Genomic DNA, 13,960 nt, shown 5'->3' on the forward strand with positions numbered 1-13,960 from the left:
CTGCTAGGATTACCAAAACAATTCCCTTTCCCATAATATTTGCTTCTGCTTTTTGACTCTTTGGCTAAAATTTAAGACTTTTCTAAGACATCTCTCTTTGTGAAACTCCCTACTACAACAAGAATAAAAGTAGTTTATACAGTGCAATAGCAACAGTTGTAGTACTGCTCTTGCAAGTTTATCTTTTAATATAGCTTAAAAGACTGATCATTTTTTCTAGAACTATGAACTTAGTGTTTCAATGCAAACCTTAACACAATTGCCTTTGTGAAATAAGCCCTGGGGTTCGTCCACAGTTATAATGAGTGGAAAGCAATGAACTGGGTAAAAGACTTTGCACTGAGAAATTTCTGGAATTTCTGGCTTATGGATTTTTTTTTCCTTAAACCATTAAGATGCTTATGCAAATGTAAACAGATTAGCATGAATGAGTACTAATGGATTCCTTAATAAGATAACACTCTAGTATTCCCCAGAACAAATCCTGGAAGCCCTGGATGTAAGAATATAAGCCAAATAAAAAAAAAAAAAAAAAAAAAAAAAAAGGATGGTGCATTTCTCTGTGACTTCTTCAACCTCAAAAAGTACTCTGGAAGTGATTCTACAAAAGACAAAGGTGGGTCATGTGGTACTCTTGGAAAAGTTGTCAATCAAATCAATAATTTTTTTTTTTTTTTTAGGGCCGCACCCGCAGCATATGGAGGTTCCTATGCTAGGGGTCGAATTAGAGCTGTAGCCGCCGGCCTACACCACAGCCACAGTGATGTGGGATCCCAGCCTTGTCTGCGACTTACATCACAGCTCATGGCAATGCTAGATCCTTAACCCACTGAGTGAGGCCAGGGATCGAACCCGCAACCTCACGGTTCCTAGTTGGATTCGTTTCCACTGCGCCACAATGGAACTCCCTAAATTTTTGGTTTGTTCATTTTTGTTTTTTCAAAGCAATAGTTTGGAATGGGTATCCAAAACTTGAGCATAGGGAAAAAGTATTCTTGAAGATATCATTGTCTTGGATTTCCAAACCTCTACTCCGAGTTCCTTGCTCCCCCAACCTTAACCCCAAAATTTTGGATCCCAATTTTAAGGATAATGATTCTATCTAGTATCACAGAAGTCAGATCATTTGTTCAAGGTCAAAGAGCAGTCCAAATGTAGACAGATATTTAAGAAAAATAAAAATGTTTAGAGCTACTGGCTCTAACTTCACAACCATAATAAACAAATCACAGGGCCAGTGAAAACTACTGGTTTTTTTTTTCTTTTTCTAACTCAAAGGGAAGTTCTCTGTGTCTAAACGTTTCAAAAGTACTCTGTTGTATTTTAGAGAAAAATGTTTTTAGTGTAAGCATAAAAATTTTCATACTTTTCTTGCTAATATACATACGTCTTTCAAAATGTGTTGGAATTGCAAGTAACAGCAGGCCTTCAACCACTTATACAGTAGCTGAGGCATTGGAGCTAAACTCTTTACACATCACCGTCATGTAATTCTCACATAACAATTGTATAACATAGATACTATTATGCTCCCCTTCCTTGAAGAAGAAGCTGAAGCTAAGAAAAAACCAATGTTACAAACCTATTAAAGAAAATAAGAGAATTCAAACTTATGTCTTAAGGGACCTTGTTCCACTGACTTGGGGCACGTGACTGTTATTCATTTTAGGATTCGAGTCAGGACTAACTGACCTTTCTACAGATAAGTCCTACCTTCTGTCTACATGAGTGTGTGCACGTGCACATGTGGCTCATACATGCACAGGTGACACAATGAGGGCATGAATTATCTGAATGGTGAGGGCTCAACCTGAGGTCTCTACCTAATGCCCTGTAAACTTCCCTGATGTGACAGACTGCAGAAGCTGGTCAGTTCTAAACAGCAAGGAAATTACTGATCCTTCACAACTGAATGAGCTAAATGCTAAAATAGGCTTACTCACATTTGCTTGTTTGTTGTTTTAATTTATATGATAAATATTCATTAATCAACTACTATGTACCAGGAATACTGCCAGCCTCTACAGATACAATACTGAATAACACAAGCTTGAAAAACCTCCATCCATAGCTTTGCTTCAGACAATTTAACTGTTTGGTACACATGATGGGCCTGAAACATTTGCCTATGACTTAAAATGCATTTCTATTTGATGATAAAACATAGCTCCTTTTAATCCCTATTTTGTTGTTTATTAGTAATTCATTCTAGGCATCTGTAATACATATTCGCATTCACTATATTTATTTTCCTGAGTTCTCCCATTCCTCAATTTATTTTACAGCCAAGAAGCTTTGTCCCCAAATGAGTGTCATCGGCATGGATTCCCACCTGACCAATGAAAAGACATGAATCCCACAACTGAGAGCTTCTGCAAGTACTCTTTATAAACTCCGTAAATATGAATTGTTTGTTTGAAACAGGTAACCAACAAAAAATACGAAATGAGGGATGCACACTCACATAACATGGTAATAACCCAAGAATCTCAGGTAATCACAATAAATTCATATATGATTGAACCACTATATGAAACTGACAACATATCCTTTTGACCTACAAAAATGGCAATTACATATGATTCAACCTGATATTTACTTTGACTCCTCTCTGAATTGAGCTCCACATTAACACTAAAAAAATCCTACTGCCCACCCAAAGTCTTTCACTGAGTTAAATTATTTTTAAAATGTAAACACTGACAAACTTGAACAGCATCCTGTCTGCCAATATTGAACATGCCCAATCACTGAAAATACTTCTGATTTATTCTCTCCTAGTCAATAACTATAGGTCCAAAGTCAATTCACCATTTAAAAACTGTTTTTCTATTAACAGAAACATAGACATGATTTCAAGAGCTAAAAACCAATATTCCATATATACCAGATATAAATCCCACACCACTGGAAATTAAAAACAAAACTAAACCAGAAGAGTTCACTAAATATAATTAAAGAAAATATTAGCAGTCTGAAAGGGCTGAAGGGCAAAAGAAAAAAAAAAAAAAAAAAAGCTAAGCTAAGTCTTTTAGGACTATGAAACCTAAAGATTTTTTTTCCCCTCTAAATTTGTTAAAGAGAATCTGTCTCTGGGTTGAGAACTTGCTTGCAAAGTCTCTGCCTAGAGCAAGATATTCAGAGCCAACTTGTTAACTCCTAATAAAACAAGGCTTGGAAGGAAAATGCTTCCAGCCCCATAAGCGAATTGTATCAGCCAGCACTGTGATAATACCATACAAGTGGTTTTCTTAGGTATATTTTCCCCTTATTATCAACTTCCTCTTTCCATTATATTAAGGTCCACAAAAACACATATATCTACCATAAAGCAAGATGGCATCTGGACATCTTTGTTTTTTTGACAATAAAAGCTCATGGGACTCATTATGTTCTGTGGAAAAAGTGAGCGTTACCCACCTTTACTGCATCTGAAACCCTTTTGGTTTCAAATAATGCTTTATCATAACTTGACAATATTGATCATTTCAAATATCCCTATAACTTTCCGATAGGTTAAAGCTACTTATATCTAATAACATCTTGGTTTTTACTCTTCATTTTAATCTAAAACTATAATTTCACAAGTGAAATCACACATGATATAAAAAGATCATATTTTAGAAATTTTATATTACTATTTAGGAGCATTCTATGTGGATTAATTCTTTAACTCAACCTATTAAGGAAAAATGAATCTTTTTCATTGGCCATCCTCTCTGATTTCAGCGGGCTTAAAGGTTTGGAGGCATTATTTTAAGGAAAATACTTAATAACCTTGCTAGAAACACCTCAAAAGTGATGTCTTTCTTAGGCTATGTAAATGGTCTCTAATTTTTACTTAATAGAGGTGTTACTGTCTCTTTCAGTGGAACTGAGTAACAACTGGTAAATCCTTAGCTCGATAACTAATTAACATAAAAATAGAATGATCTTAACCAATTACTAGTTTGCTAAGGACATTTGTAATATGAATTAAACAAGCAAAGATTTTCTTTTTTCCCTCAATTGACACATCTGATAACAAATAAGATTAGTCACAATATAATATGTGCAAAAATAAAATTGTTCTAAGTGCATATGTTCAAATAAATTCATCTATATTAAATTCAATTCTATTAATATTTACTAAGTATCTACAATATTCAATATCCTATGTCCCCAGGGCTCAGAGAATGGCACAAAATGGATGGGTCCCCAAGACATTCTTTCAAGGAATTTTTGGCCTAGTAGGGAAATTATTCAAGAATCAAATTTACTATGAAACAAGAAACTTAGAAGTTGAGAGTTTAAAAGGCCCCATGTTAGAACTCATAGCCTGACTTATACTCCAGATGACTCTAGATTTATGTCTATTTCCTTGGGAGTTCAGAAGTCCAAAGTCAGATAATCTCAAATTCTTGCATAGGGTAAAGTGAAGGCCTATCATCAGTCAGCAAACAGCTAGTTAACTGCCTACCACAGACAATGAATAGTCTATGTTCGTCCTAGCATCTCTCATGGCACTTGAGCGCCTTGCAGATATAAGTGCTTTTCAGCTTTTAACTCTGTAAACCATCTGAGGAAAAGCAAATAGGAATTTTTATTGAATCGATCAAGAGACCAAGAGAATTCTCTGATTTAACCTACTGGTTTCCCAGAATAAGAGGATGTCACCACAATCATAACAGATTTTAAATGAACTGGACATTTCTTGGTCTACATACAAAACCCCTCATTTGGCAACTCTGCAGATTCCTCATTAGGCATCATCAGATCTATCTTCATGTTTGAGTTTTTAATTTTGTTTCTCAGCAAGACAAATGGAAATCGGAAGCGATGAGAAATCTAAAGCATACTGTAAGGAAAAGCTAAGAACTAAAGAGACCTAAACTGTCCTAATTATGTCATCTCAATGCAACTCCCTGCTTCTCTCTCACTGTTTCCCAAACAGAGTGGGTCCAGAACCTAGTTCAGGGCTCCTCATCAAGCCCTATGCCAACCACTCTCTCTCCTTCACCACACCTCTTCCCCTACCATATGGCATGAGATGCCTCATTCTTTACCACTGACTCCATCTCCAAGCCCTGTCTCCTTATCCATCTCCCTTCCTTCCTTCCCTCCAGGTTCTGAAGAAGACATAGCCATTTCTCATTCTTTCAAAGGTGAGGCGTCATCTGTGCCTCAGACCCCATCCCTTCCTAGTCTGGGAGCTCTTGCTTATCATCCTTCTCCTTCCGAGCATCTGGCCTCCTCTGGTTCCATCCTCTCTCTCCTGAACACTGAGGTGGGGGTAAAAGTATGTGTTACATTTAACCCCAATGCTGCACCTTGCTGCTCTTACAGCCCTTCCTCACCAAGTCAGTATTTGCTCTCCTCATTTCCTTGCCACCTTCCATCTCAGATGCATATAGTTTCCCTTTGTTCTCACACTACAGGGGAATAGCTCCTGCCAATGTCATTATGATCCCTTTTTTGCCAAAGCTAAGAGCCTCCTCTCCTTCTAAGATAACCTCTCCTTCTCCTCCTGCCACCCTTGATAACATTTCTCCACTAGTACCGCATCTTCCCTTGGCTACCATGAAACCTCACCTTCTTCCTAATCATGTCTTCTTAACACATGGCCTGTTTATCTCTCAAAACTTCCAGTCCCCTCCTGCTCTCACTCTCTCCTTCAGAGAATCCTCCTTTGGTGTCATTTTAACTATTACATCCCAAAAATCTGGCTCCAGAATCTATTCTCTAGTCCTGTCTTTTGGTCAGCTGGCTCTACTCTTTAAATGGTCCAGTGGACATTTCTATCTAGTTCACCAACTCTCGGTGAAGCATCAGCAACTTCCTCTCAGTTTATATTGTCCCATTTCTGTCAAAACCATCAAGAGTCTTTTAAGCTCAAAACATTGGACTCTACTTTGATTTCCCTTTCTTTTCCTAAAATTATATTGCATTGGTCACTTCTCTCTTTCTCACTTCCGCCACCAAAGCCAAAGCCTCACTCCCTCACTGTCTCACTTCCACATATTACTGAAATAAATTATATTTTGCCTGCATCCTCCAGGGTGTGTACACCTCCCTTTATCCCTCCCACTTGCCTCTCCTCCTGCCATACATACTCACATCCAGACATAGTTTTAGAAGGTTTCTAGAGAATTTTTTTAACCCCCATTTTCATTATTTCACTCCGTTGCTGAAAAACCTTCAGTGATTCTCAGAATGTCTCAACTGGGCTTTCAGAGTTTCCTAAGGTGTAGCCACTACCTTCCCAATCTTAGTTTTCATCACTATAACATAAATGTTCTCCATAGCCAGGTCCCAAACATTTCAGCTCTTTTACCAATTGATTGGTGTCACCATCAATCCCATACCCAGCCATGTTCTCTCTTGTCCTTTTCACCAGTCAAAAATCTTAGCAATTTTGGGAGTTCCCATCCTGGCTCAGTGACAACGAAACCTAGTATCCATGAGGATGCAGGTTTGACCCCTGGCCTTGCTCAGCTGGTTAAGACTCCAGTGTTGCCGTGAGTTGTGGTGTAGGTTGCAGACACGGCCCAGATCTGGTGTTGCTGTGGCTGTGGTGTAGGCTAGCATCTGCTGCTCTGATTCGACCCCTATCTGGGAACTTCCATATGCCATGGGTGCGGTCCTAAAGAGCAAAAAAAAAAAAAAAAAAAAAAAACTTAGCCATTTTGGGCATGTGACATTACAATGTCATGATAAATGCACTGCCATTCTGGACATAATGGGAAACTCCCCATAATTTCTTAAAAACATCATGCTCTTTTGCACCTCTGCGTTTGTATTCATGAACTTGCAGTTGCCCGAAACGTTCCTCCTCCTTTTTCTCTTTGCAAAGCTCAGTTTGTCCTCAAGGTATAACTCATGTGCTGCGTCTTCTCGAAATAGCCTTCATCCCCCAAATGTTACCTTATTTTATAGAGAATGAAGGGCTTTTGAAACCAGGAACTATGTGTTATAATTCTTTCAAATTATAAGTAAATATGATGAATGGATGAAGAAAGGAAGAAGTTATAAAAGCAGACCTTTTTTTCCTGTCCATTCTTTTTTAACATGCATTTTAAATGGCTTATAAATAGTATAAATATGAAAAGATAGCCAGTTTGTTTCTTTTCATCTACAAACCACACTGTTGACTAATGAATGCTTTTACTTCTTTAAACATTTATGAATAAACACATTCAGGCTAAAGAAGCAGCTACCAGTACAGCTAGGATGAGCTCCCTAGGATTAAAGTAGGAAAGGAGTCCACATCTGAGCTAAAATCCAAGACATTCCTCATGCACCACTCTTCGACTTGATGACACTACCAATAAGCTTCTAATTGGACAGCCGGACAGCTGGGGAGGGTATGGTGATCAGTGAAGGCACATCACTGATCATCACAGCTCTTTCAAACGGTGGAGACCAGTAAGATGGAAAGGGCTTGTTTGTGGAAGTTATGTTTCTATTTCCATGAATATGATATTTAGACAGAATGCAAAGATGGGATGTTGTCATTGCCTCACACAAGGTACAACAGAAGCAGAGGGCAGACAAACTTCCTCGTCAAATACCCTCATGTGGATCCAGAGCTGAAAGTAAATTTCTTTCATGACTCAGGAGAATTAGATAGACAAAAGTTAAGTTGCTTTTACCTCATCAGAGCTAAACAGCGGCAGTGGCTGACGTACCGGCAGTTGATTAAAGGCATTGTCCTGACCACCATGGCTAAGCAAGAGCTGCCTTATGGAACCAGGTCAGAGGACATTGATTTCTCTATTCAACTTCGAGGCACCACTTTGTAAATGACACAATCATTTTTGGGTATAAGAGGTGCTTTAAATGTGGTAACATTATATCATTTCAACTATAATGATCATAATTACTTATTTCTTTTAATCACAACCCACTTAACCACTTTAGTACAGAGAACTAGTTCAAGGAGTTTAATTTTCATTCAACATCTAATCTTTGTGTTTACTGAAACCCTCCATGGGCTTTGTTTACTGTCTGCTTGCTGGCCTGGACGTTTGATCTTGCAAGACTAGATCAGACAGGGTCAGATAAAATACTGATTACTAGAATAAACCAGGCTTGAGGAAGTAACACTGGTTTTTAAAATCCTCATTTCTCCCAGCTTTTTAATATTTGCAAAATAAACTCAAATAAACAAATAAAATTAAGACCACTACCAATCAGTTCTCAAGCAATGATTGAGAAAAGGAAAGTGATGGGGATAATTTTGCTTTGGGGCCAAAACGTGGGGTTTGGTTAGGGCCATTCATTCTAGTGGTATTATTTTATGACACAAATAATTTCATGATATCCACTAGATTTGTGTGAACTTTCAATGACCCCTTAATTCTTGTGACATATTAAATACTCGAGACTGACCTGACCAAAGACGACAGTTCATTTTATTTTGGTGCCAGATGAAAAACACTTCAGATATAAAATTATATTCTTTTAACGCATTTTTAATTAGGAAACATTTAAAACACATGAGCCCTTCTTTGTTAAGGTACTTTCCTATTCTTATAAGATCCCCTGCAAAAACAGATTGCCATAATAGTGTAATTTCTAATAGTATTGCCCATAATTGCCACTCAGTTTCAGAAACATGATGGGGCAAGTTTATGTCTAAACAGATTTAATACAAAAGAAGATTTTGGCTTAAAAAAATTAAATGTTTTAATAAAATGTGTAGAGTTTATGAAAGAAAAGTTGATATAGGTATATCCTATATAATCCCCCAAATTCTTGAAAATAATTTTGTAATAGCACAGAAGTTTCTTTCTACATCCCTGTGTATTATCCTTGTGTCCAATACTAAAACACCTACACAATAATCTGTTAATATTAGTCTTTTTTTTTTCTTTTTTTTTTTTTTTTTTTTTGCTCTTCTACAAAATGTACATTTTTCTTAAACCCGGGAGCTTCTGAGTTCTACATTGTAATACCTAGGCCAGAAGCAATTAGAGTATGAGATGAACAGCAATTTTACAATGTCATCTAAATCAACCAACTTCATATCTACCCACTTCATATCCTTCAATATCAAAAACTCCTGGAAAGCAGGTTCATGGTTCTGGACTTTAAAACCAGAGTACACAAACTGTCTCCCCATCCATCCTGAATTAACACTAATGCTAACTCAAATATGACTGTCTTTGAAATTAAAGGAAAAAAGTAAACAGAATGTGCTTTGCTGTGATCACTGGGGAAAATAAAGTTAACATGTTAAACCAAACCAACGTAGGACTTTTTAAAGAATACGTGTAAATAGTTTAGCTATAATAACAACAAATTCAAAAAAGGCACATTAAAATGTTTACTTCAAAATTTAGATAATTCCGTTTGTATATAGATTTTACATCTGTTTTTAATGATATCAAATTATTGATTATTCATTTTTCTCATATTTATTTAAGCATTAACTATAGAATTTGCAATCTGATCTTTTTTTTTTAATCCTTTCAGTAGACTTTTATTTTTGCCAGGTTTTAGTCATATTTACTTTGATCTCTTAGAGTATATAATTATTTTACTGTTTATTTATTTCTGTGAAAAGAGAATAAAATTTTGACCTAGGAGATCTCTATGTGGCAATTTGTAACAGAATCACATAGCTTATGTTTAGGAAATCATGGTTTTGATTAAGAAGCAACCATTTAGTTCCCACTGTTTTATTAAAACAGACATTAGCAGATAATAGGAAACATGTTTAACAATGTAGCCTGCATTTAGTTTGGGACATCAGTAAGTTAGCTTGAGATTTTCTTCTAGACTGAATATCAGCAATGAGACATGTCAATTGGCAACTCTGGAATGGAAACAAAGTGGGAGGGGGGTGAGGGGGTGAGAGGGGCGGTGGGCCAGAAAAGATAGAGAACTCTGACTTCCAGGTGCCCAGGAAGAGCCCTAAGGGAGAATTCTGGCTTTGCTACTTCATCTCCAGATTCGAAATTCATTACTTTTTTTTTTTTTTTTTCCATTTTGAAAATGGGTGGACACAAATAGAAATACTGCAAAACTAAATCACTGCTTTCTAATGAGAAATGGCTTCTACTAGATAGGAACTCCCATGGCGAAGTCTATTCATAGCATAAAGCTTCTATCAAATGAAATGTTCCCGTATAGGTCCAACACTTCCTTTTCTCTGAAGGTCGAAAGTTAATAAAATGCACTTCTCTGGGGTGTTTATTTTCTGTGCACCATTATACCTGTCATGAATTCTTTGTTTTTCCTCCCACTCCGTTGGTTGATGAATCAACACCACTTGAACTGTTTTACGGCAGCTTGTGTTTACTTCACACATACCTTAACCTTCCCTTTTCTCCTCCTACTGACACACACACATGCACACACACACACTTTTCAACAGCAATGACTAGCTTCATCTCTTTGAATAGCATGTGTACACAGTGTCTGGCAGCCTCTTCAGGTGTGGATCCTTGACCTCCTGACTGAAATCAAGGTCTCAGTCTACTTTTATGGCACTTAAAGATTTAACTGTGCATTTACTATCTTGAAGAAAAAAATAGAGCTTGAAGAATTGAATCTCTAAGGAAGAAAGAAGAAAAGTAGTAGACATAAGCATTAATGTGTGTGTGAACACACACACACACACACACACACACACACACAGATTCTGCAGTGGCAATTCTGAAAACACTAGAGTGAAGAGTTTCCAGTCTTTTTGAATCTGGAATTATACTCCTGACTATTAAAAGAGGACACTCACTTCCTTTCTCTTGTAACAGCAAGTAAATGGGATCTAACAAATGACCTTGACGCTGCATGATTCTTTTGATTTTTTTAGCCAAAGAGGATATTGTTCAAGCACTTGAACAATACGATTTTCAAAGAAAAACTTAGAGGCAACACTTACAGAAAAGAAACACTTCTGAACCACACAATCATGTCTTGTAATGAGAAAGTTATTCGTCTTATCCTGCACAAGAGTTAATATTAATAACACTCTAAAGTAAGTGCTAACACCAGAAACCAGAGGATCCTAAGAATTTCAGAATACGCTGAAAAGGAATGGAGCTTAATTCAATTTTCAGTGAACTTAATTCCTCCTGGTAGTTCACCATCTTGACTTTTCTTATAAATTGTGTACTTAGCATAAAATGCTCTCATTCCTTTGTAATCAGAAATGTGCCACTGATGCAAATAAAGCTCATTTCCTCAAAAGGTAACCTTGTAAACAAACTCCCAAATACTCAACAGCCAAGAGGCATTACTTCCACATTGTCTCCCTGGAGGAAACTGCAGTAGTACAAACAAGTAAATTCATCCTTTACTTTTACCTGCCTACCAAACATTCTTATTTAACCCTCTCAGACAGGGGCAGTGAACCTTCAGCAAGGCTCTGCACGTCTATATTAAAGCATGATGGATGATGGCATAATCATGCAAAATATGGACTAGAAAGACCCTCAAACACCAACCTGTTAAGTTACTAAAAACTCCCCAAGCCCCCTCAGGGTATTCATTTGAATTGAATAGCATTTAAACTGAAGTGAGAACAACAGAATTTTTCCAACATTGATAAATTTGCAAAGGCAAAATATCAGGACATATTTAAAGGGCTGGATGGCCTAGATAGTATGCCATTTATTATAGAGGTGAATTGTATATTCAGGACCAGATATAATTCCATATATAATACGCTACTGCTAGTACAACTATCACTATTAATTACTGTTACAGTATTATAGCTATTGTATATTAAGAGGTTACTTTGTGAAGGTCTTAACATATTTAGTCCTCACTGCTAGCCAGTGACTTACTTTTATTACTTCCAATTTTCAGATGAGGAGATTAAGTCTTGGTGAAGTTAAATAACTTGTTCAAGCTCACACAGCTAGCAAACAGAAGACAAAGATTTGAATACAAGCCTGTCTTGTGGTCTGAGTCCCTTTGCTTTAACCACTGCTCTGGAATTGTCTCCAAGTAAATACATCAAAACTTAACTTCTGGCCAAAGATTTCCTGATACCACACAATCATTTCAGTTTGTTAACTGGTACTTCAACAATGACTGCTGATTTAAACTAGAATGACTGCTTTTATTGATTGAGCCTTTTTTTCTTTTTTTATGGAATTTTATTATATTTATAGTTGTACAACCATCATCACAACCTAATTTTACACTTCCATCCCAAACCCCTAGCCCATCCCTCCCCCCACCACTCTGTCTTCTTTGGTACTCATGAGTTTTCAAAGTCTGTGAGTTTCTGTTCTGCAAATAAGTTCATTGTATCCTTTTTTTATATTCCACATATAAGTGATAGCATATGACTGATTGAGCCTTTTATCTTTTTTTGCTTTTTAGGGCCACACCCGTTAGCATATGGAAGTTCCCAGGCTAGGGGTCGAATCAGAGCTATGGTGCTGGCCTAGCCACAGCCACGGCAACAGGGATCTGAGCCATGCCTGTGACACACACCAAAGCTCACGGCAACACTGGATCCCCGACCCATGGAGCGAGGCCAGGAATCAAACCCACATCCTCATGGATACTAGTCAGATTAGTTTCCACTGAGCCACAATGGGAACTCCTGATTGAGTCTTTTAAATAGACATGCCTACTAAAATATACCACTTCAAAACATTCCTAAAGATCTCAGCCTTCACAAACATCTCTTGTGAAAACTATAAACTTCATACGTTATGCTAAGAATTTTACTTTAGTTCAACCATCTTAGTTTTAAAGGGAGCCAATTTGGATCTCTTGATGAAAATATTAAGAATTCTGCCTTGCACCCCAATGTTCACAGCAGTGCTATTTATAACATCCAAAACACAGAAGCAATCTAAGTGCCCATCAGCTTATGATGAATGGAGAAAGAAGATGTGGTATATACGAACAATAGAATATTAGTCACAAAAAAGGAGGAAATATTGCTATTTGCAGCAGCATGGATGGACTTAGAGATCATTATACTGAGTGAAATAAGTTACAGAAAGACAAATATTATATGATTTATATGTGGAATCTAAAGAAAATACAAATGAACTTATTTACAAAACAAAAACAGACTCAGACATAGAAAACAAATTTACAGTTACCAAAGAGGAAGGGGAGGTGGATAAATTAGGAGTACAGAATTAACAGATATACAGCACTATATAGAAAATAGATAAACAACAAGGATTTACTGTACTGCACTGGGAACTATATTCACTATCTTATAATAACCTGCAGTGTTTTTTTGAAAAATAAATATACAACTGAATCACTTTTCAGTACACCTAAAAACTAACACAATATTGCACATCACCTATACCTCAATAAAAAAAGAATCCTATCTTTACAAAAGTTACAAAAAAATTTATTAGTAATTATATCTCAATTAGCATAAGCTCCCAAGAATCAACAACACATTGACCTAAGAAAACAGGCTTCAAAAATAAAAGTCAGTTTACCTTTAATCTTTTTGTACTTCTTATACCATCTCCCAAACTCCTGGCACTTGGTTGCTGATACGTTGGCATAATACGTGCTATTTACAATGGATGAAATCATACTCTGTAAAGAAAAACAAAACAAAACAGTTATTCTTCCATAAATGTGAGTACGAGTATATCTCTTTAGGGACAAAAAAAAAGGCACACTATAGTACACACCAATCTCCTTTGTCTTTTAAATCTGAAATAGTCACACTCCTGCAAACTAAACTATTGACCTCGATTACTGACATTTACTATTCCTCTAACTTGTATGAGGATAGTGCATTCTCCAAAAATCCAACCCTGGGATAATGTCAAAAGTGCAGGGTGGGCCAGGCATCCAGACTGAATGCAAAGAGAAAGGACAGTTGCGATTTGGGATTTAGGAACCCGAGCAAAAGGTGAGATCAGATGCTCCTGCATCTGTATTCCAAATAATGCTTTTCAGATGTTTCTGTTCCGCTTCCAACTGCAACAAGCTTACACAGCCAAAAATCTGAGAACATCCGTGCTACACAGTGCAG

General features: G+C 36.8%; 1 protein-coding gene across 4 annotated transcripts in view; it reads right to left on the bottom strand.

Moving 5' to 3' along the window:
* The window catches only part of SATB2 (SATB homeobox 2), a 191,150-nt gene that overhangs the window by 86,918 nt on the left and 90,272 nt on the right, over positions 1-13,960 (bottom strand). For all 4 annotated transcript variants that reach the window (XM_021076069.2, XM_021076068.2, XM_085000302.1 and 1 more), the window contains exon 6: positions 13,413-13,515. In XM_021076069.2, coding sequence (XP_020931728.1) covers positions 13,413-13,515 — 103 coding nt within the window. The remainder of the gene's footprint in view (positions 1-13,412; positions 13,516-13,960) is intronic.

This window comes from Sus scrofa, chromosome 15 (assembly GCF_054392235.1).
Source record: "Sus scrofa isolate SSC_HxYL_T2T_F1_AM1 chromosome 15, Sscrofa_HxYL_maternal_Yorkshire_Landrace_v2.0, whole genome shotgun sequence".
NCBI classification, from domain to species: domain Eukaryota; kingdom Metazoa; phylum Chordata; class Mammalia; order Artiodactyla; family Suidae; genus Sus; species Sus scrofa.